General features: G+C 49.4%; 1 protein-coding gene across 1 annotated transcript in view; it reads left to right on the forward strand.

Annotated features, from left to right (window-relative positions):
• Positions 1-18,345, forward strand: part of TIMP2 (TIMP metallopeptidase inhibitor 2) — a 51,759-nt gene extending 33,414 nt beyond the window's left edge. The window contains 4 exon segments of the mRNA NM_174472.4: positions 4,237-4,337; positions 6,582-6,690; positions 16,454-16,578; positions 18,031-18,345. Of these exon segments, the coding sequence (NP_776897.2) occupies positions 4,237-4,337; positions 6,582-6,690; positions 16,454-16,578; positions 18,031-18,228 (533 nt within the window). The 3' untranslated portion in view covers positions 18,229-18,345.
• Positions 18,346-25,429: the final 7,084 nt, after the last annotated feature.

Genomic DNA, 25,429 nt, shown 5'->3' on the forward strand with positions numbered 1-25,429 from the left:
CTGGGGGCAGAAAGCTGAAGGTCAGGATGTCCGTGGCTGAGCTGGCTGGGGTCCACTGAGATGCCATCTCGCCCTTCCTCTCATGTGGGGCCTAGACATCTGTTTCCCTTTGGGTCTGCTATCTGTAGCTTGCCCATGGGATCCTCTGGTTGTAATCAGTTCCTTTGCCAATACTTACATGTGTCTCCCCACCCCCACCCCATGCAGAGGGTGCTGAGCCCAGATGGCACCTCGCATCCAGGTGGACAGGAGTGTGCCCAGCCTCTCTCCTTCGTGGTTGGAGGGTGTTGATGCTTTGGGGAAGGTTTTCCATAGAACTGAGCTCTTTTTTCTCTCTTTCTTCTCACTTTCTTTCCTTCTCTTTGTCTTTCATTCTGTAAAACATTGAGACTCAGTTCACAGACCCTGAAGAATCTGAACTCCTGTTCCGTGGTGACAAGCCCAATCAGAGATCCTCCCCACCCCACCTCCGACCTCCCTGCCGGGAGCTCAGGGGCCAGTGAACGTTATAGGCTTAACTCTCTTCTTTTCTGACAATTTTTTGAAGACGAGCATGTGGTCTGTAGCCGCAGAGCAGGTCCTCCAGGAAGCTGTTACCAGACCCAGATCTGGTGTCCGCGATGCCCAGGGTGGGTTCCCTGGGCCTGAGCAGTGAGTGTGGTGCGGGTCTCCTAACTCCTCGCCCCCCTGGGGAGTGAGAGAATCGGTGCCATTCTTCCCCGTGGGGCTGTGTTTGCGCTGAGCTGCGCATGCATTGTGTGCCAGGCATCTCTTAGGCCCAGCTCTTCCTCCCCTCCCTCACCCTGAGGGTGTGCCCATTCTGGCGATGGTGGTGTTTCTCTGTTTCAGAAATGAGTAACTGTGTCCCAGCAAGACCAGGGAGCTTCCCTGAGGCTGTGTCGCAGGGAGGGGCTACGGCAGGATGGAGTCCTGGTGCTGCCCACTTTCAAATAAGGACCCAGACTGCCCGAGAGCTTTAGGAGCTTTTACGAGAGAAAAATGCATGGACCTTATTGTGTGGAATGGAATGGGGTCTCTTGGCTATTTGGGAGTACTTTTTGCTTATTTTCCTTTAAAAAAAAAAATTTGTTTCAGTGTAGTTGATTTAAGTGCTGTTAATTTCTGCTACACAGCAAAGTGATTTGGTTATATTATATACATTCTTTTTCATATCCTTTTCCATTAATGATTTATCACCAAATATTGAATATTATTCCCCGTGCTGTATAGTAGGACCTTGCTGTTTATCCATCCTGCATATAATAGTTTACATCTGCCAATTTCAAATTCCCAATTCCTCCCTCCCCCCACACCCCTCCCCCTGGACAGCCAGAGTTCTGCTCTCTCTGTCTGTCTGTGTTTCATAGATATTGTTCATTTGTGTCTTTTTTTTGGATTCCACATGTAAGTGATATCATATGGCATTGGTCTTTTTCTGACTTGCTTCACTTAGTGTGATAATCTCTAGGTTGATCCATGTTGCTGCGAATGATGTTATTTTATTCTTTTTTATGGTTGAGTAACATGGATGAAATGCTACTCATCCATTCATGTGTCAGGGGACATTCGGGTGGTCTCTGTGTCTTGGCTACTGTAAATAGTGCTGCTTTGAACATGAGGGAGAGTCTGTGTATCTTTTTGAATTTCAGTTTTATCCAGATATATGCCCAGGAATAAAATTGCTTGATCATAGGGCAACTCTAAGTTTTAGTTCTTTGAGGAACTCCATCCTGTTTTCCATAGGGGCTGCAGCAACTTACATTCCCACCAGCAGGGTAGAGGGTTCCCTCTTCAGCATTTGTTATTTGTAGACTTTTTAACGATGGCCCTTCTGACTGATGAGCGGTGTCACCTCATGGTAGTTTTGACTTTTTGCTTGTTTTCTGATGGTCAGCAGAGTGTTCATTGAACACCTGTGATGCAGTAAGCATTGTGCAGAGTGCTGGGCCTCTGAACAATAGTACCAAGCAGCTTCAAAAAGCACACAGGGCTGGGTACACCATAACACAGTTTGCCATTGCTTCTTGTAGACTCATGATCTCCTTTGGATGTTCCTGGTTCATTTGATAGCGTGCACTGAGGACGACACTGTGGAAGAGCAAACTTGGGACAGACTGATCTGATGTTTGCTGATGCGCAGAAAAACTTCCGTGTAGTGTGGCGATAAGGTGTATAGACTAGGCAGGCTGTAAGGGGGACCAAGACAAACCTCACCTGTGTTGCCATCCAGTTATCTCAGGTTCAGCTCAGCAAATAGAGCTAACTGTTCTATGGTTAGAACATAGCTTCTGCCTGTTAGATGCTCCCTGGTCTCTGCATAAACAAGGGCACAGGTGTTTATAGCAAAATGGATGAGAGGTGTGGGATATACATCAGGTGCCACGAGAGGACAGGATTTCCCGACGGAAGATGGAGAAGGGCTATTTCAGCTGGGTCTTGAAGGATGAATAGAAGTTCTCCAGGCAGAGAGGAGATGGCATTCAGGGCTGAAAATATGGACACCTCTGGGCAGGTTCAGATTCAGGAAGTATTATGGACTGGCGGAACAAACAAGAGCGGGTGACCCCCAAGGCAGCCGAAATAGTCACTGGCTGGTGCCAGGTTGCCAGGAGGATGTTTAGAGGGCGGCAGCGGGCGGCCAAGGAAGATGCTTGAGCTGGATGGGGTGTGGCCGTGAAAAGGCAACACGTGCTGGGGTGGGAAGATGGGTGGAGGGGTGGGAAGAAACGCTGAGATCAGGACGACCTGCTACAAGGGCAAGGCCCTCTGTTCTGGCGTGGCCCACCGCTTGGCATTTCCTGGATGTGGCTTCGTAGGTTGGGGCCTGGCTCAGCCTGGGAAACAGGAACCTGTGGCCTCCACCAGTCATGACTCAGCGCCAACAGAAGGAAAAATAAGGATGGCTTTGCGCCGGGGCGGGGAACTGGAGCTGGGGCGGGGCACTGGAGCTGGGGCGTAGGGCTCTGGTGCCAGGCTGGGATCCAGAGAGCATTTGGGGGATCCAGAGGGGTGGGCACAGATGGGGGTCTGTGTCCTGGACCTCCCTGCTCTGTAGGAAAAGACCGCCCTGACCAGGGGCTCTGGAATTCCAGCCGCTCACTGGGGTGGAGGGTGGGAGGCTCCTCCAAGCCAGGCCCTGTCTGCTCCTTGTTTCTCTATCTTGCTCACACCCATGCTCACGTGACACTCATCCACAGTGACCCTGAACAGCCAAATCTTGAAGGACAAAGCTTTTAAAGCCATTAGAATGGCCTGTGCCACCAGCTGACGAGCCTCAAAATGAAAAAAGGGAGGGAGGGCTCTGCCCAAGTGACAGTGTGAGCTGCTGATCCCCGCCTGTCAGGTTACAGGGCAGAGCAGGGTCCCGGCTTAATTGCTGGTAGGAAGCCCTGGGTTGCAGGGCCCGCGAGCAGCCTCAGGCCTTGGGGAACATTCCGGAACCTTCCCAGCCTGACCTCTTCCCCTCTCCTCCATCTCGTGTCAAGGTCCAGGACCATCCTTCTTTGTGTTTTGGCCTTTTCCCTCGGCATCTGTCCCTTTTTTCTGCCATGGATGCTCTCAAATGTTTCCTTCTCCGTTCCACGCACTTTGGGTTAAAATGTTTGACCTTTCTCTGCCATTGCCTCTGATAGAATGTGTGTTATTACAAAAAGCAGCCCCAGGATGTTTCTCAGGGACATGCAGAGGACGGATTCAGAGGCTGGCAGGATAGACTTTTTTGATGTCAGACCCCCAACCTAAATATGATGGGGCCTGTTGCAGGAAGGTAACTCCCCCTCTACCTTCAGCCTGAAAAAGCCTGACTGACCATAGGCTATGGGAGGAGGCGGGCAGGGTAGGACTTTCACCATCCTCAACTGCGTGAGCAGGATGGCAGGCCAGTCAATGTGCTCATCTGCTTTCCCAGCCACCGGTACGTACACATTGGAGAGAAAGGGAAAAAAGCCCCAGAGTCCCATCGTGTGAGATCCACAGTGATCCGTGTTCAAATCAGTGATGGCCTCAGCCACCCCCAGGTCTTGAGGGACAAGAGCTGCTCCGGGGTCCTGTCAGCAGAGGGCTCTGGCGTCATTCCTGGTCTGCCCCCTCTGGATGGGGTCCAGTGCTGTGCCCAGGCTGGGATTACCTGCCCTCGCCTCCTGCCTCCCTGCTGCCACCTCCACCCTGCCGCCCCAACCTCGGAGCCAGGACAGTCTTGTGGGGGACTCTGCTCACCTTTGCATCTTTGTTTTGCAGTGATCAGGGCCAAAGCAGTCAATAAGAAGGAGGTGGACTCTGGCAACGACATCTACGGCAACCCCATCAAGCGGATTCAGTATGAGATCAAGCAGATAAAGGTAATGGTGGCCGTCCTGGGCTTGCTGTGTCCGGCAGAGCCGTGGGAGGTTTGGGAGCACGGCAGGGTGTCCCGCTGTCTCAGTGCACCTCTAGGTCCCTAGAACTGGCCCAGCCATGCATGGGGCGGACGGTGAGGAGCAGGGGCGTCAAGCTGCAGGTGGATCTGATTCTCCTTAATCTGTAAATGCCAGAGAACTTGGGTGTACATGGTATATTCCCATTGGCTCAGTTCTTCCAGAAATGTGTTATCTTCATTCTGATGGCTATAAATCAGTGGCAGAGCTTCAGTGTTAAGTCACCAACTTCACAGCTTCTGTGGAACATTCCATGAGTGCCTCTCCGCCTCTTCCATGGTGGGTGGGTTCATAGGCAGTGGGAACTTGGCCATTGTTTCTGGGAGCCCACAACCAACGGGGCAAATGACCTAATTCCCCAAAAGTGCGAGTGGGCTCCGGTCTTGCCTGGTTAGCTTTACTTTCAAGAGGAGTGAGGATTTGGAGAGAGGCCGGCTCCTATGGAGAGATGTGCTGGGACATTACCTAAGAGAGGGGACTTAGGGAAGAAATGGACTTGGCAGCCCAGCCAGTGATGGAGAAGATGCTTTGCCAGGCCGGATAGGACCAGAGGCATTGAGAGCTGTAGACCCAGTGGGAGGTGACTGGTATTTGTCAGTTTTTCAGAATGTGGATTGTGTTTAAGGTAATATGGCAAGGAGCCCATATTTGGGAGGGAGGGAGGGAAGACACGGGGCAGGTTGGGAGGACAGGACCGGTGCAAATGGAAGGTTATTACTGACAGTAACTAATGGAAGAGACTGTGATACTGGAAAGATTGAAGGCAAAAGGAGAAATTGGTAGCGGAGGACAAGATGATTAGATAGCATCACCAACTTAATGGACGTGAATTTGAGCAAACTTGGGAGATAGTAAAGGACAGCGGAGCCTGGCTTGCTGTAGTCCATGGGGTCGCAAAGAGTCAGACATGACTGAACAACAACAAAACTTGGTCTGTAAGAGGGAAGAAGATTCTAGGCTGTAGCTGGAGAGACAGCTTTGTGACCTGGTTAGTCATTGTGGCCGTCCATATTGTTACAAAAATAGAAAATACATGTTACCAGAAGGTCAGCGAAATGCTTAATCATTATGTCTGTGTCATTTAAAGGGGTGCCCCGGTCTCTCAGTGCCAACGTCTCTATTTATGAAGCAGTTAAGACAGTATCTCTGCTCTAATGACCCACTGTGGGGTTATGAAAAGGGAGGTGTTGACAATGAGGCAGCACAGCACTTTCAGCCCTTTGGTGACAGACATCATTCATAACCTTCCTTGGCATGGGTTGGGGTATAGCTCTTGCAGAGCTGGTTCATTGTGACATTGGGATGACCCTGTTCCATTTGGGTTTGCTTCTTGAAGCTCTTCCCTCCCCCCAAACCAAACAATACCATTAACCTGGGTTTAACCACGCAGCAAGAGTCCTGACGCGGTTCGTGTGGAATTGTGGCGCCTCAGTGGTGTGTGTTCCACGGTGCTGTGTGACCACCTGTGTTGTGTCGGTCCTGGCACGTGTGCCCTCCCCTTTCACCAGGCTGCAAGCGAGCTGTACCCCTAAAATCGGAGTGGAGGGCAGTTCTCAGCCCACACTCACGTCCCCGCCTGTCACTGGCCCTGGTGGGGCAGCAGGAACCCCCTGGCTGGGGCTTTCTCAGTTCCTGCCCAGATGCTGGAACAATGCACCCCTTCTGAGCAACAGGTCTGTTCCCAAGGGGCTCTAAGGAAATCGCAAGTTGAACTCCTCTTGCCCAGAGTTACATCCTAATTAAGAGGTGCCTCTCTGCTCTGGAATCAAGTAGCCAGTACTTGATTAGAATTCCTGGAAAGAGATGAAAGTGGCTGTCCTCCGTGGTGGGTCAGAATCACCTGGAGGTATCCGAGCCCCTCCCTGGAGATTCTGTGATGACCTCACGCGTGTTTGGGAAGGCAGGTGTGTCTGAGGCAGGTCCTTCTGGATGACCAGGTCATCCCCAGCCTGGTGACAACTGCCACCCTAGGCAGTGAATCACAGTGACTCCGGAGAACCCTGTGCGTTAGGAATAGTTGTCTTCCAGCCTGTCTGACTGCTGTGTCCCCATCCCCTTTCCGTGCTGGCAGTACCCCGGGTGCAGGTTGGGGCACGTGTTCAGGGAGGCATCCGGATTCCTGGCTGTGCTGCCCACGTTCACTTACATTCCTCATCCTCCTTTTTCCAGATGTTCAAGGGACCTGATCAGGACATAGAGTTTATCTACACAGCCCCCTCCTCTGCCGTGTGTGGGGTCTCGCTGGACATTGGAGGAAAGAAGGAGTATCTCATTGCAGGTGTGTACACGGATATGGGTGTGGGCTGCTCTTCGAGGGCTCCCAGGGGAGCGGAGGCGGGGTGGCTGGAGGTGAGCCAGAGCCTTGACGACATGCATGGTATACACAGTGCTACTCAGAAGTCTCGAGGATTCCCAGCTTTTTCCCATCAGAGGACTGATGAATTTCAACCGTCCTCCACATTCCCCTTGTTAGAATAGTGGAACCAATGTGACTTAAGAGAAAGAATAGAGTAAACCAGTGTTCATAGGAAATCTGAGGTCAGATGGACACGGATGAGAGGCTGGAGGTGCTCAAGGCTGGGCAAGAGGCGGAAGGCAGAGTTGAAACCTCGTTTTGTTATTTTTTTAAGTAGCTTTTTATTTATCTGGCCATGCCAGGTCTCAGTTGCGACCATGCAGGATTTTCGACCTTCGTTGCAGCACACGAGATCTTTAGTTGCGGCATAGGGACTCCTCGCTGCAGCATGTGGGGGCTAGTTCCCTGACCAGGGATTGAACCAAACACCCCCCTGCATTGGGAGCTTGGAGCCTTAGTCACTGAACCGCCGGAGAAGTCCCAAAACCTTGCTTTAAATCTCTTAATATTACTGTGTGTGCTACTCGCCTGTTCCTTTGTTCATCGTATCCCTCTTTCATTTATTGTGATAAAACATACATAGCTTATGGAGAAGACAATGGCACCCCACTCCAGTACTCTTGCCTGGAAAATCCCATGGATGGAGGAGCCTAGTAGGCTGCAGTCCATGGGGTTGCTAGAGTCGGACATGATTGAGTGACTTCACTTTCAGTTTTTCACTTTCTTGCATTGGAGAAGGAAATGGCAACCCACTCCTGTGTTCTTGCCTGGAGAATCCTGGGGATGGGGGAGCCTGGTGGGCTGCCGTCTATGGGGTCACACAGAGTCGGACACGACTGAAGCGACTTAGCAGCAGCAGCAGCAGCCGAACATGAAGTTTACCATGTTAGCCAGTTTCAGGCGCCTAGTTCAGCAGCACGAAGCACGTTCACACTGTTGCACAAGCATCACCACCATGTGTCTTCAGAACGCTTTCATTTTCCCAAACAAACCCTGTGCACGTTAACCTCCCCTTCGCACAGCCCCCTGGCAAAGTTCTGCTTTCTGTCCCCGTGAAATCTGACTCCTCTGGGGACGTCATAAAAGCGGAATCGAGCACCCTTTGTCCTTTAGTGATTGGCATATTTCACTGAGCGCAGTGTCCTCGGGTCAGCCATGTTACAGCAAGTGTCAGAATTTCCTCCTTTTTTCAGGCTGAATAATATTCCATTGTGCAGATAGACCACAATTTTATCACTGCATTTCTTTTAAAGTTTTATGCTTTTAGTCTTACATAAAATGACTTCTCTTTTTTTTTCTTATTATTATTACTAGACTTTATTTCTTAGAACAGTTAAAGATTTACAGAAAACTTGAGCAGGTTAGTACAGTATAGCCAGCTCCTTTAGGTCTTCCTACAGCTTCCTCTGTTATTAATGTCTTAACATTAGTATGGTACATTTATTACTATGCATGGACCAGAATTGATACAGAAATCCCTTTACATCTTTCCATTGCCTCCTCTGCCTGCCCCACTAGCTTGCACCCCAGGGTCCAGAACAGAGCTTCTCAAAATCAGTACTATTGATATTTGAAATCAGATCATTTTTTGCTGGCAGGCTTGTCCTATACATGGAGAATATTTAGCTGCATCTGTGACTTCTTGGAGTAGGAAATGGCAACCTACTCCAGTATTCTTGCCTAGAAAAATCCCATGGACAGAGGAACCTGGCGGTCTTACAGTCCATGGGGTCGCAGAGTCAGACATGACTGAGCACACGTGCACACGTGGTTTCTACCCACTGATTGCTGCAACATCCTCCCCCGAGTCATGGGGTCTTCCACATCACCAAATGTTCCCTGTGCGGGGAGCAGAATCACTCCCAGTTGAGACCCACGGGTCTAACCAAACCTCCACTGATGCCAGAAATGCCCTATGTCCGAGCTGTTCAGTGTGCTACTGAGCACTTGAGAGCCGTGGCTGGTGCAACTGAAGAGCTAGGGCTTTAATTTTATTTATTGCAATTGATGTAAGTGTGAAGGTGGGGCCTTCTCTGGTGCTCCAGTGGCTAAGACTCTGAGCTCCCAATCAGGGTGCCTGGGTTCAATCCCTGGTCAGGAGCTGGATCCCACATGGTACAGCTAAACACTGAAGATCCTGCGTGCTGTAACTAAGATCCAGCGCAGCCAAAGAGCTGAACTAAACAAAAATAAATATTTAAAGAGATTATATTTAAGGAGTTTTTTTTTCCTTCTCTTAAAGGGCCTTCTGAACTTCCTAAATGTCTTATTCTGAGCATCTGTTATTTAAACTGTATTAATTCAAGGGTCAGGGTGTATTTATTATTGAGTGTATAATTCAGGGGTCAGAGTGCAACCATCACCATGGTCTAAAAGCAACCCTGTACCTTTTAGGTATTACCTTCCTGACTCCCATTCTCCCCCCACCCCCAGCTCTCAGCCACCACTAATCTCTAGATTTCTTTACTCTGGAGTTTCTTATAAGTGGACTCATGTAACATATGGTCCTTTGTGTCTGGCTTCCTCAGCATAATGTTTTGGTGTTTTAAGTTTTTAATGTTTTACTCATTGTAATATGTATCAGAAGTTCACTCCTTTTTATGGCCAAATAATAGTCCTTTGGATGGGTGTGCTACATTTTGTCTATCCATTCAGCATTTCACTGGGGCTGTTTCTACCTTTTATGTACTGAGTGATGCTGCTCTGAGCACATGTGTTCTAGTTTTTGCCTGGATATATGTTTTCATTTCCCTTGGGTAGATACCTAGGAGTAGAATTGCAGGACCTGTGGAAACTCTTGTGTTTAACCATTTGAGGAACTTCTAAACTGCTTTCCAAAACGGCTGCACCATTTCACACTTGCAGTATCTTACTGTTTTTACAATAGGAGAGATAATATTAAATAGAAGGGAACAGGGACAAAAATCACAATGCAGAGAGCTGACGATCTGACTCTGAGATCACAGTAGCCCAACCTCTGTGGTGTAGAGACCTCATTGCCCTAACAAATCAACAGCTTCTAGTTTTCTGAGTCCTTTTTTTTTTTTTGGTCCTTTTAAAGGCTATTGTTTAGTTGCTAAGTCATGTCCGACTGTTTCGCAACCCCCTGGACTGTAGCCGCCAGGCTCCTCTGTCCATGGATTTCCCAGGCAAGAATACTGGAGTGGGTTGCCATTTTCTTCTCCAGGGGATCTTCCTGACTCAGGGATTGAATCTGTGTCTTCTGCATCGGCATGTGAATTCTTTACTGCTGAGCTACCAGGCTATCAGTTCAGTCGCTCACTCGTGTCTGACTCTTTGCGACCCTATGGATTGTAGCATACCAGCCTTCCCTGTCCATCACCAACTCCCGGAGCTTACTCATATTCATGTCCATTGACTCGGTGATGCCATCCAACCATCTCATTCTCTGTTGTCCCCTTCTCCTCCCGCCTTCAGTCTTTCCCAGCCTCAGGGTCTTTTCAGATGAGTCAGTTCTTCGCATTAGGTGGCCAGAGTATTGGAGTTTCAGCTTCAGCATCAGTCCTTCCAATGAATATTCAATAATCAGTCCTTCCAATGAATATTCAATAATCAATCCTAAAGGGCTGATTTCCTTAAGGACTGACTGGTTGGTTCTCCTTGCAGTCCAAGGGACTCTCAAGAGTCTTCTCTAACACCACAATTCAAAAGCATCAATTCTTAATTCTTTGGCGCTCAGCTGTCTTTATAGTCCAACTCTCACATCCTTACATGACTACTGGAAACACCATAGCTTTGACTAGATGGACCTTTGTCAGCAAAGTAATGTCTCTGCTTTTTTATATGTTATCTAGGTTGTTCATAGCTTTTCTTCCAAGGAGCAAATGTCTTTTAATTTCATGGCTGCAGTCACCATCTGCAGTGATTTTGGCTGTAACACCCTTTAAAATGAGAGCCTCAGCCATCCCTCTGGGTCTCCACACTGCCCTCTAGGGGCTATGTGGCCAAACCGCAGAGCTGCAGAAGCCCTTATTCAGAAGGGAGAGCCCGCATCCTGTTGCTGGTGGCTCCTGGTGGGAAGGTAACTTTGGTCTGGGCCAGTGTCTGCCTCCAGACATGCACAGATGAATCTGTCTTAAAGGATTCTACATCAGGCCCTACCAGCTTCCTATTAATAGAAATAGGAGTGCCCTTTTCCTGGCACTGATGTTCTTCAAATGCTTTTCATGGGGGTTCCATTTAATCCTCACTACCCTATCACGAGAAGGAAATGGCAACCCACTCCAGTGTTCTTGCCTGGAGAATCCCAGGGATGGGGGAGCCTGGTGGGCTCCCGTCTATGGGGTCGCACAGAGTCGGACACGACTGAAGTGACTTAGCAGTAGCAGTAGCACCCTATCACGAACCCCATTTTATAGATGAGGAGTGGAGGATGGAGCCATGTGCTCAGGCCCCATGGTGTGTACCTGAACCCACTTTCACTTTCAGACCGATGATTAAACTTTGGTTGATGTCATGTTGGTAGCTTGAAATTGGCCAGGGTAGGAGTATTGATACCACAGAATTCAAATGCTACACAGTTAATCCCAGGAGAGCTACTGGTTAGGCATTTCTCAACACATCCCTGCTGGCGTCACACTGCCAGGGAGTGGTGCCATGGAGCTGCCAGAAATTAGACCCTGACTAGCCTAACCCTGGGCTTCCCTGGTGGCTCAGCTCATAAAGAATCCAACTGCCACGGGGGAAACCTCAGTTCGATCCCTGAGTTGGGAAGATCCCCTGGAGAAGGGAAAGGCTACCCGCTCCAGTATTTTGGCCTGGAGAAGTCCATGGGGTTGCAAAGAGTCAGACATAACTGAGCAACTTTCACTTTCAGCATAACTCTTGGTGGCTCAGGGGTACAGAATCTGTCTTCCAAGGCAATGTTAGATTCCTGGGTCAGGAAGATCCCCTGGAGAAGGAAATGGCAACCCACTCCAGTATTCTTGCCTGGAAAATCCCACAGACAGAGGAGCCTGTTGGGCTACAGTCCATGGGGCTGCAAGAGAGTTGGATACAACTGAGCAACCACACAACAGCAGCAGCCTGACTCCTGGGTCTATCACACTCTGCTTCTTCCATCACTGATCCAGGTTTAGAAGTCTCGCTGCCCTGACGCCTAACCCAGTGGTCCTCCGCCTCCGCTGCTCCTTGGAATTCCACAGGGAGTTTGCAAAATTCCTGATGCCCAGGCAGCTCCCCAGACCAATTCAAGCACCATCTCTGGGGGTGGCTTCCACCCCCAGAGCATTGGTAAAGTTCCCCAGGGGAGTCCAGTGCACAGCCAGGGCTGAGAACCTGCCCTGCTCTGGGTCAAAGGCAGACCTTTTGTTCTAGAGGTGCCAAAGAGCCAGTCTGCACACACTCAGGAGGGCCGAGCCTTAGCAGCCAAGGTCAGTCGCCCCCCTTGCACAGTGGCCTCTGGGCATGATTTTCATCTGCTGGGGCCCTTCCCGGGCGGTCAAACCTGCCTTTGGCCCAGAGATCCTGAGGAGTGTGGCACTGCTCTTTTATTCCACGAGATGGGTGGTCCAGACCGCAGGGCCCTTTGGCTGGATCCCAGGGCAGGACAGGGAGAGGGCTTATGTCCAGCAGTCAGGAGCCCTGGCAAGGTCTCTCTGGAGCATGGGGCTTGGGTCCCCTCCTGCCCTGTTTATCACTGGAGTGCGAGGAAACCACGGGGCTGCTAAGAAGGTGGATCCACGACAGGCGTGGAGGGTGGTGCGATGACTGTTTTGCTGGTAGTTGCTTTTCTTTCTCTTGGGAGATGTGATAGGAACATCCATTGTCCTCAGACCCTTTTCTGAAAGGGAGAGGCTTCATGTCCAAAGGGAAGATGGTGAATCAAACGCAGAAAGCCCCATAATTTCAGTCATTCTCTGATAACATTTCTTTTCACTCACGTGTCAGCTCAGCTATTCATATCTGCCATCAAAGGCTATTTAACATGTAATATGTACGTGACCTGTGAAACTGCTCCCACACCCAAGCCCCCTCAGTTGTCCCCAGGCTGAATGAGAAAACAGTTACATGAGTAACTGCCACACACATCTCAGAAATTTCAGAAAGCATCCAAATTGTAGCTCCACTTACAGGGAAAACTAAAAATGTTTGCAGACGCACTCAGTTGATAACTGTGTGCCTGTCACCTTAGTGCGAGCACACTCAGTCGTGTCCTGCTGTTGGCGACCCCGTGGACTGCAGTCCGCCAGGCTTCTCTGTCTGTGGAATTTTCCAGGCAAGAGTACTGGAGCAGGTTGCCATTCCTTTCTCCAAGGGATTTTCCGACCCAGGGATCGAATCTGCATCTCCTGTGTCTCCTGCATTAGCGAGGGGATCCTTTCCCCCTGTGCCACATGAGAAGCTGTCATCTTAAGCTGCCATACATTTCACATCGGAAGCAAGCAACGTGGGGCACAGTTTAGTTTCCTGACTGGCCGTGGAGCGTAAGATTAATAAAAGGCCCTTCCACTGGCTGCTGACTCACCTCATTACAGAGGAACCTCTCTAAGCCGGCTTCGTTCCCTGGCTCAGTGAGACGGCTCTGGATTCAATCTGGTGTTTACTTTCTGAAGCACAGAACCTAGATCTTGTTTTCCTGGAGTCACAACGGGCTAACCAAGAATCACGGGGCACAGAAATCACTCAGCCGGTGCTGGCTGCGGCCCCACGAGTGACCACACAGCTTGGGGCAGCCCACCTCCTCCTGGGCTGATGACTCAGCCTCACATGTCGAGTTGGCACCGCGAGACGCTTGTGTTCAGGAACTGTTAGAGATTCGGCCCTGTCATTTTCTTCTCCAGTCCTCATCTCCGGGAAGAAAAGTAAACATACAACCCTCAGTTACAAATTTTAATTAATTCCTGTTTTTCTGTGTCCAAGAAAGACTTTGCTTTTTTTCCAAGGCAGACAGATGCTCACGTACCAAATCAAGTCTTAATTATCTCTACCGAAAGGCATCTCTTCTTAACATTCTGAGATGCTACACCATTTACACTTGACATTTAAAAGCTCATGGGAACTGGGAACTGGGGCCGTTGAAAATACACAATTTCAGACTTCCCCGGTGGTCAAGAATCTGCCTGGCAATGCAGTGGACATGGGTTCTATCCCTGGTCCGGGAAGCTCCCATATGCTGCAGAGGACTAAGCCCATGTGCCACAACTGCTAAGCCTTCATGCTGCAACTTTTGAAGCCCGTGCTCTGTAACAGAAGAAAGCGCTGCAGTGAGAAGCCTGTGCACTCTCTGCAGCTAGAGAGTAGTCCCTGCTCGCTGCAACTACAGAAAACCCGCACGCAGCAACAAAGATCCAGCACAGCCCAAAATAAATAAATAAACATTTTTTAAAAAGAAAAAAATCTGCATTTCATCTCCGTGCCCTGCCTTTGCTCACTCTCTGTGGAAGCTTGAATCGGTGGTGAAAAGGTTTAACAAGGAAGACAGCAAAAAAAAAAAAGATATTGGAACACATTGTTAGAACAGATAACCACGTCATCATCAGTAAACTTTTACTGAGCCATTATTCTGTCCAAGGAACTATGGATAAAAAATGATTAAGACACAACCATTACCCTTTGTGCTTATGACCTGATTAAAGAACACGATATGCAAGAGAGGCAAAGAACAATGTGATGTGGTAGACTGATGCCAGTCACGTGACGCATGGGAAGTTGCTACGTAAGTTTGGAGAGAGGAACTGGAATGAGTACTCAGCCTGCCTCTAATGAATGACCAGGCCGGGCAAGGTCAATGCCAGAAGAAACCAAGATGTAGGAAAGAGTTATTTGCCATTGTCCATTTAGCTCCCTGTCTATTCTGTACTCTTTAGAGAATGGCTGTGTGTGTGTGTGTTGGGTTGTCAAGTTGCGTTCAACTCTTTGCAACCCCACAGACGCCAGGCCTCCCTGTCCCTCACCATCTCCTGGAGTGTGCCCAAGTTCGTGTTTGTTGAATTGGTGATGCCATGCAACCATCTCATCCTCTGTCACCTTCCTCTCCTTCTGCCTTCAGTTTTTCCCAACATCAGGGTCTTTTCCAGTGAGTCAGCTGTTCGCATCAGGTGGCCAAATTATTGAAGCATTAGCTTCAGCCTCAGGTCTAGAAAAAATTACAGCTGTTTTTGAAGCTTAAGGTCACCCAGATACATCTTTTTTTTAGTTATTAGGATCAGAATGAATGCAATCAAGGAGTCCTCCTGCTTCTTGATCCTTTTCTTTACCTGAAATGTCAGACAAGTCCAAGAAAAAAATAGAAGGCTTGAAGGTTAGAGGCGTGGTTAAGACAGAAAGAAGAGCAGGAGAATTCACACCTGGGGAGTGCTGCCTGCCACCCGCCCAGCACAAAGGGTGTCATTGGTGCAACTTGCAGCCTCAGGCAAGCCGGTGTCTTTCCCCTGATGACAGGTTTCTGTTTCACTTCCTCCTGACGGGATGTAGTGGATAAGCTAGCTGCGTCAGCACTTCCTTGAGCTGTATTTCTGTTAGCGATTGTTGGTGGCCAGGGCTGTGCCTGAGATCATTAAGCTGGACGCACTGCAGCTTTGTCAAGCCAAGATGCCCAGGGTGCAGCCCGGGGCTCCTGTCTGCCTCTCGGGGAGGCGCGTGTCACTCTCTGCCAGGCTCCGGTGTCATCACTGGGCATCTGTGTCTCTTGACAAGGTGCCATTGTAACAGGAAAGACAAGATTTTAGACAACCTCCCCGGCCCTCATTAGGTCCTGTCATTCACCAGAATACACTGGTCTGTCTTTTTCTTCTGCTCTGCTAATGCCTGGGCTGTCACCAGTGAGAACTCTTCACAAAGGGAGGAAGGGGGCTGAGTTAGGAGTCTAAGGTGCGAACAGAGTCTTATCAAGCGTCTCATCATGCTCAATACAGGGAATTTAGGGCAGATTGCTGATTTTATAAAATTCTGCTCTTATTGTTCATAATGGGACCACCCAGAATTACAAGTTCAACATCAAATGGAGGAAAGGCTTGTGAATAAATATTTGGTGGAAAAAAAAAAAACAAACAGGAAACAATATAATCTGCATACAATAGTGACGTTTTTCACTTGAATACATGTGCATAAAAGAATATTGGAAGGAAATGCATCAGAATGTTAGCGCTAGGTAATGAAAAGAGAGACGCTTTAAAAAGTTACTTTCATAAGTTTTCTACAGTGAGCTTGCATTGTTATACTCAGAATAAATATTCCATGGTGTATGAGTCTTCTCAGGCTGCTATAACAAAAACCGCGGACTGGAGGCCTTAAGCAGTAGAAATGTATTTTCTCACGATTTTGGAGGCTGGAAGTTCAAGATTAAGATGTTGACAGAGTTGGTTTCTTCTGAGACCACTCTCCATGGTTTGTAGATGGCCAGTTTCTCCCTGTGTTCCCATGTGGTCATCCCTGTGTGTCTGTGTCCTAATCTCTTCCTCTTACAAGGGGACCTACTGGATTCAGACTCATCCTAATGACCTCATTTTAATCAATTCTTTAAAGACCTTGTCTCCCAATAGAGTCACACATCCTAAGGTGCCAGGGTCAGGACTTTAACCTCAGAGTTTTGGAGGGGACACAAAATAGTCTACGCCTCAGGGTACTGTCAGAACTAACCCTCCCCATGCCTGAGCCTCATCCAGATGCAGGAAAAAGAGAACGTGTAATTTCGTTCTGAGCTTGGTGACCCCTGTCTCCTCAGGGAAGGCCGAGGGGAATGGCAATATGCATATCACCCTCTGTGACTTCATCGTGCCCTGGGACACCCTGAGTGCCACCCAGAAGAAGAGCCTGAACCACAGGTACCAGATGGGCTGTGAGTGCAAGGTAAGCCGCCGCCACCTCCTCCAGGTGGACTGCCGGGCTTTGATGCCACTTTCCCAGGGCCTCTCAATCCACAGGGTCCTGACTCAGGACAGGGCTCTGGGGAGGTATGACACACCTTGCCCACAGGTGAGGGTGTCCGTCCAGGGACTTTGGGGAGGTAAGGGGAATCTGACCACGTGGGCTGTAGCTTCTAGGAAGGGAGCCTTCTAGCAGGAGGAGTTTCGTGAGCAGAACATGGGCCTTAGGAGTGTCTTTCTACAAACGTACAAGTGCAGAGACTTGGCGTGCCTTGTGAAAGAACATCCCAGGTGTTATGGTTTTGCCAGTGTACCAGCCATTTCCACGCATAGGTCCATGTAAACATGGGGTCTGTGTGATGAGAACCCCTGAAGCCCCTGCCTTTCTTCTTGAAAGCGCCCCAGAGGCGGTGCCAGGCACAGTCACAGCAGTGCTAATGCTCAGATGCGGCATAGACGGTGAGATCTCCGTGGCCCCCAGGGTCCCATTTTGTTGTCTCCTAACGTCCCTCGGTCCCCGCCGCCCCTCCCCCAACCCCAGCACAGCGTGTGAGTCTGGGCGCGGTGTGGCCCAGAGATTGGCCTGTGCCCGTTCACACTGCTTGTGTGGCCTTCTGCCCATCCTGGTAGATCCTCGATAGCCCACCCCTTAGCTCATTCATAGTGTGAATTCTGACTCACAACTACTTGTAAGTCTAGCAAACTCCCCCGTGCCTAAGGTGAAGTTAATAAAAAACAAGTTCCACCTTTTTCTTTGAGCTCCCTGAAGGTTTGCACCCTCCTGTGAACTCAGGTTCTTTTGCCAAGATGCTATTAATCCTTGCTGATCCCCTCGAAGCATCCATGTGCTTGGGAGCAAGACGCTGTTCTTTTTACCTAAGTTGAACCTGTCTGATAGTCAAAACTCTTTATTGTTTTTTGTTTTATTTATATATTCTGAGACGTCCACTTCCGTATTTGTGGCTGTGCCATGAGGCATGTGAGATCTTAGTTCCCTGACCAGGGATTGAATGCATGCCCTCTGCCGTGGAAGTGCAGAGTCTTAACCACTGGCCCATGAGGGAAGTCTCTCAAGGCCCTTTATTGTTGTTACTGTTATACTCTCTGGAAGGCTGGGACTAAGCTGAAGCTGGTTTGTTGTGCTCAGAGAAGGTAAACCAGATGGCCCAAAGTAGAGGGCGTGCTTGGTAGTTGGGGGGTACAGAAAGGTTTCTGTCCTATCTTGGACAGACTGCCTGCTGCCATTTGGAGAGTTTGGAGCTCAGGAAAGCCTACTGGTGGAGCAGCTCCATCCCTCCTTCCCTGCTGCACTTACCTGATCATTCATTCTGCACATTGCCCTTGAACACCTTCACCAGGTGAAGGCCAGGTTCTGGAGACGCCCCATGAATGGCCTCGGTCCCCAGCTGAATCCATCTCCTGTCCCCCTTCCTAGATCACTCGATGCCCCATGATCCCATGCTACATCTCCTCTCCGGACGAGTGCCTCTGGATGGACTGGGTCACGGAGAAGAACATCAACGGACACCAGGCCAAGTTCTTCGCCTGCATCAAGAGAAGCGACGGCTCCTGCGCCTGGTACCGCGGAGCAGCACCCCCCAAGCAGGAGTTTCTGGACATCGAGGACCCGTAAGCAGGCCACCAGGACTCCTGGGGCCAATTGACAGTGTCCAAGAGTTCAGACTGGTCCAGCTCCGACATCCCTTCCTGGAAACAGCATGAATAAAAACAGTCATCCAAGTGGCTTTAAGTTAGTGTGATTCTCCTCTCCACCCCCATCTTCCTTTTAAACACACAGCTGTGGGTCTGGAGGCAGAGATGGGTCCCACACCCCATCCGCCAGCCTGGGCACCGTGCGTCTCAGTCTCCCGTCCCTGGGTGCGGGCAGGGGCCAGACGCACAGGCGTCCCTCCCGGGCCCAGCCCTGGCACTGTCACAAACGCTGAGCAGACAGCACTTGGGGTCCCCAAGTTGGTCAGGGCAGAGCCTGGAAATGTACATTTTGCAGGAATTTTCGAGGGTCGTTGCCAGACTGTGTAGCAGGCCTACCAGGTCCCTTTCATCTTGAGAGGGGCATGTCCCTCGGTTCCTGCAGTTTCCACACCTCTGGCCCTAGGGTGGTGGTCCCTGTGCACCCCCTGTCTCCCCCACGCCCACCATGGACTCCCAGCGTCTGACTTCGGGAGCAGCCCTGGATCAGTGGCTTGCTCTTGAAGGATCCCCAGTTAATCATATTAATCTGCAGGATTCCAGCAGGAGCCTCCCTCCCTGGCCTCGTAGAGACGTGAGGGCGGCAGGCGTCAGCTCCAGCCAAGTCCTTTCGGTTCCATCCCCGGCCCACAGGACCCGCCCCAGCCCTTGAGGGAGTCTATGACGTCATGCCCTGACGCAGACGTTTGGCAGGGAGGCCTGGCTGCCCCTAGAGTTTGTTCCTGAGCTGCTAAGGCCCCTCTCTCGCCCTCCTCTTTCTGGCCTCAGGCACCCAGGTGGAGGGACATGAATTGGCTTTGCAAGGGGTTCTGTGTGGCTGGTGGCATGAACTCCCCCTGCTGTCTGGCACATCTTGAAGACGTCAAAAGCTGGGTCCTGCCCTGTCCCCCAACACACCTCAGAGCCCCCCAAGCAGGTGCCAGAGTTTTTAACAGTGTGAGCTCCCTGGAAGACTGACTTGTCAGTGTGCCCCGGGAGTGCAGGGGTTCCCCAGAGTGAAGTCAGTGAAGCGCAGAATGAAGTCCTCCCTTGGGAAGGATGAATTTTGGCGGGGAGGTAGTGTCAGTAAAGCGCTCACGGCTTTTCTGGGCCTCCAGAACACTGTGGCCGGCTTTAAGAGACATCTCATTCTGCTAAAGATGAATTCTTAGAGAATAGGTGAAGCCAAATTTACCAGTGTACCCGCCCTCCTCTGCTTATATTTCTTGTATTACAAAGATCTCCAAGTAAGAAACTTCATAGGGAGCTAAGGAGCCTAGCTGTTCCCTAAAGGTAGTTTCCTGATGCCAGTAAATCGGGGGTTAACGGAGGCAGAAATTTCTCAGAAACAGTAAAGATAATCTCCTTTTTCTCCCCACTTGTGTTGTGAAGGTCAACTGCCCTGAGTTTATCATGCACGCTATGCAAACACACACAATGAAACTGGAGTCTGTTGGCCCGGGAGTAGTCATTCTGCAGAGTTCTTCCAAAGTCATCTTCTAAGCCTGCTCTATTCTGTGGTGACCCCAAAGCACCTCTAAGACTCCTGACCCTCCCCCGCCATGGCATGCAGCCCGCATGCCCACCCGGGGGTCTGGTCAGCACAGATTTTGATGACCCCCTTTCTAGGGCAGACTAGGGGACTCTCCAGGAATTCGGCCCGCTCCAAGGGCATCTTCATGTTGTGCAGTGATAGAAAGTTTGTAAGATATCATAATGGACCAGTCCGTGTGATTTCAGTATATATAAGAACACCAGACCCTCCAGTCAATATAACACCCCACCCCCGTCTGCTTCCTGTATGGTGTTATCATATGTAACATTTACTCCTGTTTCTGCTGATTTTTCTTTTAATGTTTTGGTTTGTTTCTGACATCAGTTGTAATCATTCCTGTGCTGTGTTTTCTATTACCCTCGATAGGGGTTAGACTCGCACCTTTTTTTTCCCAAAGGTTTCTGCATCGTGGGAGCTTTGGATCCAGAGTGGAAATGGCATGGTAGCTAGCCTATGATGGTGATTCCTTCAGACCTTTTCTTCCGTTCTTTGAGTATCATTGCTTTTCTGTCTCCTATTTTTTGTTCTCTGGTTCCAATTATCACAAAGCAAAGAATCTTTTTGTAGGTTGGTTCTAAAAGATGGCCTTTATATTCAGTCCACACACATGATCTTGTAGCCATGCTGAGCAGGAAAAAAAAAGTCAAGATGAAGAACACAGTGGTGGCCGAGAAGCCACTCAAATACCCTCACAGTCAATAATTGCCATATATATATAGTTTAAGAAGGCTCTCCATTTGGCATTAATTTATATGTTATGTTCTAAGCACTGCTCTTTCCTCCCTCTATTCTTGTCTTCTGCAAGCGACTCAAAATATTTAAAATAAAGTTTACATTGTAGTTATTTCCAAATCTTTGCTTGATAAGTATTAAGAAATATCGGACCTGCCGCCGTAATTTAAAGCTTTGTTGATCTTGTTCGTTTTTGTTTGGATTTTTTTTTTTTTTTCGTTTGTTTGTTTTTTCAATTTTGGGGCAATGTGATTTTGCTGGAATATGAAGTCTTGAGACCTTCCTGTGCTGGGAACACGCGAGAGTTGTTGAAAGTCGACAAGCAGACACCGCATGTCTCCGATGCTTTGTGTCGTTCTCCAGTGGCCGCTCGGCCTGTGGACAATAAACAGTATTATCAGTGAGAACGCTGGCTGTCTCCGTGTGCTCATTTTCGACGTTTCGAGCCACCCCTTTCTAACTTTGGAACGGGGGAGGGTGGGGGCTGGCCTGTTGTCTAAGTCATGTCCAACTCTTTTGGGACCCCACGGACTGTAGCCCACCAGGCTCCTCTGTCCATGGGATTCTCCAGGCAAGAATACTGGAGTAGGTAGCCATTCCCTTCTCCAGGGGCATCTTCCCGACCCAGCGTTGGAACCCGTGTCTCCTGCATTGGCAGGCAGATTCTTTACCACTGAGCCACCAGGGAAGCCTGTGGGTTGGTTTATCTCCTGAGCAACAGGCCTGAGGGCTTGGAGGTCTACGTGGGATGTGGCAGACGACAGTGAATGTGGTTTCTTAAATTGGCCAAGAGGCAGGACAGGGTCCCTTCGTTTGCCACATACATCTCCTTTTCTGTTGTGGAGCATATCTTAGACACACACACACACACAGACCTACATCCGTCTCGCCTCTCCCACCATCGACCCACTGTTTTCTTTCTCTGCACCTACTTGCCCAACCATCTGCCCAAGGTTATCAGGAAGTTTCTAGACGTCAGTTTTGTCTGTTTTCAGTACGTATCTCTAAAAACAAACAATTTTTAAAACCTTTCCAAAATACTTAAATCACAACTTGAGAACATAATTCATGAATGTCATGGACTAGTCGGTGTTCAGACACCTCTAATGGTCTCATAAATGCTTTTTTACAGTTTGTTGCTTTGAATCAGGATCCAAATAAGATCCATACGTTGCAGTCGCTCCCTCAAGTCCCATGTTTACAGGTCTCCTCCTTGCCCCCTCCCTCCTTGGCATCGGTGCCTGTTCTGACCTGCAGGCCACATTTGGGGTCTAGACACAACCATTTCATTTATTTTATGTATTTAGGTCAAAACGTGACTTTTTAAAAAGCACTTCTTATGGAAATTTTCAAACACATGCAGAAATGCAGAAATGACATCATAAACTCCATGCATCCATGATCCATTTTCAACAATCTTCCCTTTTCTTGATCTTCGCAAACAGTTTTCAGTCCACCTGAAGACCCACATATGGGGTAAGCAGATTGTTAGGGATCCTACCAGACACCACTGTTCCCCCACCTCAGCTTTGCTCATTCTGTGAAAGAAAAGCATTGGGGGCAACTGAGGACAGCCTGGCGCTCGGGTCAGAACCCACAACAGACACATGTGGGTTCAGAGTGGAAACACAGAAGCCTCTGTAGGACCCAGTTTAGGATGAGGGTTGGGGGCAGAGGGTGGGAAGGGGGTGGGGGAGCCACCCGGGCTGGTGAAAACCCTTCAGATATTTTCTTTTCCCCCCTAAATTATTTCTGGACATGTTTATCTGATCTAACTTAAACCAAGTGAGCAGAACTTGAATAATTTTTTAAAATAATTTTATTTATTTATTCTTGGCTGTGCCTTCCATTTCTAGGAAGGGCCTTGTAGTGAGTGGTTTGTTTTTAGTGTGTTTGTTTTCAGAACAAAGGCAAATTTCTCTCCTTTATTTATGAATTTTGCAGCAACGATGACAGCAAAATCCTAGTCTCAGTGAGGACACTTGATCACATCAAGATGCCTTGTTGCGAGTTGTAATTTCCAAACTTAAAGGATAAAGTTCAATGATCTGGGAAATTCATCTCTATATTCTGCATCTTCCAAACCAGGACCCTTTTGACAGAGAAAGGGGGTGCTGTGAACAATTAGTGGGGCCGGTAGGTGTCCAGCCTCCTGTCCTGGGAAACTGTGATGCGGGATCACCCTGTCATTATGGGACATCTTCCAAGCACACAAGGAATACCACCCGCCACCCCATGCTGTATTCCCAGGTGCTAGGGCTCATCCTCAGATGTAGCACTCCCACAACCCTGAGACCCAAAGGCTTGCCCTGTGGCCTGGGAGCAAAGCTTAGCGTACCAGCTAAGGCAGCTGCTAAGGCAGCTCTGGATGCCAGAACAAATGACCCCAGAGACCCAGGGACTAACACAAAGGAGTTTATTTCCTGCCAAGACCAATGGAGATGGTTTGGCAGACTTCCTCCACGGCTGATTTGGAACCTGGACTCCTTCCCGTGGTGTCCCCCACTACCTTCCAGAGCCTCGGAGTCCTCTGTTTTCAGCCAGAAGGAGGAGGGAAGGAGGCACCAGAGATCTCAGACTCTTTGGCTTGGGGGTGACCCCTACCGCCTCCTCTCGAAGGCCCTGGACAGACTTGAGTCACCATTCAGCCATTCAACACCATTCAACACACAGCTTCTGCCCATGGCCCCTCTGTCTCTACCCACCTGCTTCCCAAGTAAGCCCAGATGGCACGGAGAAGTCTTGGTGGGCCTACTCTATGTTCCCTGGGCAGTGCTGGGGGTAAGGGCCTGCAAGCAAGGTGGTGTCTTGAACACTCTTGAAAAGTTTATGCAATCTAGTCCTGAGGCCAAACAGATACACGCAACGCTTTGAGGAAAGTAGCAGAGCCATGCAAAGGACCACTGTGCTACAGAGAATAACCAGAGCCACCGAGGGGGAAGGAGCAGACCAGACCAGACCCAGCAGCAGGAGCAACACTCAGCTGGATAAGGCCTTGTGGGAGAGTTTGGGAAAGGGAGGTGGGTTTGCAGAGAGGAGGGGGAAGCGTGATGAAAGCCGTGGGGACTGGGGATTGCACGGCTTCTGTAAAGATTCAAGCAGGATTTCAGTATTGGCAGGTGAGGGAAGCGACTCCCAAACACAGGGAAAATACACACCCGTGGCATTCACTCTGGGTGAATTTTCCATTTTATTTATTCATTTGGCGGCATTGGGTCTTCATTGTGGCACGCAGGATCTTTAGTTGTGGCATGCGGGCTCTAGTTCCTCAACCAGGGATCGAACCTGGGCTCCCCCTTCATTGAGAGCCTGGGGCCTTAGCCACGGGACCGCCAGGGAAGTTCCAGGATGAGTTTTCTTAGAGAAGAAGCTTTGCCTGGGAAGGGGAGGAGGAGGCAAGCGTGTGGCCACGGCCAGCACAGGGATTGAAGGCCCATCGGCTACTTTTTGGCCAAACCACCAAACGCCGGCCCAGTCCATTGCAGGATATCTGCATGCAGGCGAAAGGGCTAAAGCAAAACTCTGGGAGCCCTGCCACGTGGCTATTCCTTGGTGAGTTCAACCAGACGGGGTTTAGATCTAATTTGGCAGTTTCTAGAAACTGGAAATTGTAAGGGTTGTGTAGGCCCAGCAGGAGCAGCTCATAGGAAACTTAACAATGTCTGATGTAAAAGAAACAATGATTAATTTACAATTAGAAATGTGACGTAGATATTTCCATAAATTAGCATAAATCTTTGGTCATCTACAGGCTGTGAAATGGGGGGGAAGAGGGGTGGGGAGCATCTAGTCCCTTTTACCTCAACCTCCAAGGTAAGGAACCCCCAGGTGACTTCTGGGCAACAATACTGTTAATTTGTTAACCCACCTCTTTTTTAAAGTGAAAGTGAAAGTCGCTCAGTTGTGTCTGACTCTTTGTGACCCCATGGACTATATACAGTCTATGGAATTCTCCAGGCCAGAATACTGGAGTGGGTAGTCTTTCCTTCTCCAGGGGATCTTCCCAACCCAGGGATCGAACCCAGGTCTCCTGCACTGCAGGCATATTCTTTATCACCTGAGCCACAGTTCAGTTCAGTTCAGTTGCTCAGTCGTGTCTGACTCTTTGAGACCCCAACTGAGCCACAAGGGATGCCCTTTTTTTAAAAAGGTAATTTCTAATTAGATTCATTTCAGTTACAGCTTTATTTTTTTTAACTGAGAATACTTCGTTCTTTCATCTTCAGTGTTTCTCTGGTTTCCTCCTTCAGGATTTAGAGATTATTCAGTTATCTCATCTCTAGCATTTTATTTGCCATTTAGTTGGATTTCACATTTATCCACTGTACCTTTGTGTACCAGGCCCAGGGGACACACAGATGAGATAAGGTATGGTGGGGAAGGGAAGAGAAATCCAGAAAATTTCCAGCTGAATGTATAAGTGGAATGTTCTGCCAGCCAAACGCAGCACCAACCAAATGACAGGGATGGGGGGAAATGGGGGGAATCCAGAAAGACTTCTCGGAGAAGGTGGTGCCGAAGGAGGTGGTGGCAGGCAAGGGAATTTTAGGCCAAGGACCAGCCTGAGCCTGGCGTAGAGATGGCCTGACTGGGGCCTGGTAAGGTTGGGGGTGGGGGGGCGGGGCGGACTAGCTCTACTGAAGGAAATCAACCCTGAATATTCTCTGGAAGGACTGATGCTGTAGCTCTGATACTTTGGCCACCTGATGTTACGAACCGACTCATTGGAAAGGACCCTGATGCTGGGAAAGAATGAGGGCAGGAGGAGAAGGGAGCGAAAGAGGAGGAGATGGTTGGATGGCATCATTGACTCAATGGACATGAGTTTGGGCAAACTCCAGGAGATAGTGAAGGACAG

This window comes from Bos taurus, chromosome 19 (assembly GCF_002263795.3).
Source record: "Bos taurus isolate L1 Dominette 01449 registration number 42190680 breed Hereford chromosome 19, ARS-UCD2.0, whole genome shotgun sequence".
Taxonomy (NCBI): Eukaryota; Metazoa; Chordata; class Mammalia; order Artiodactyla; family Bovidae; genus Bos; species Bos taurus.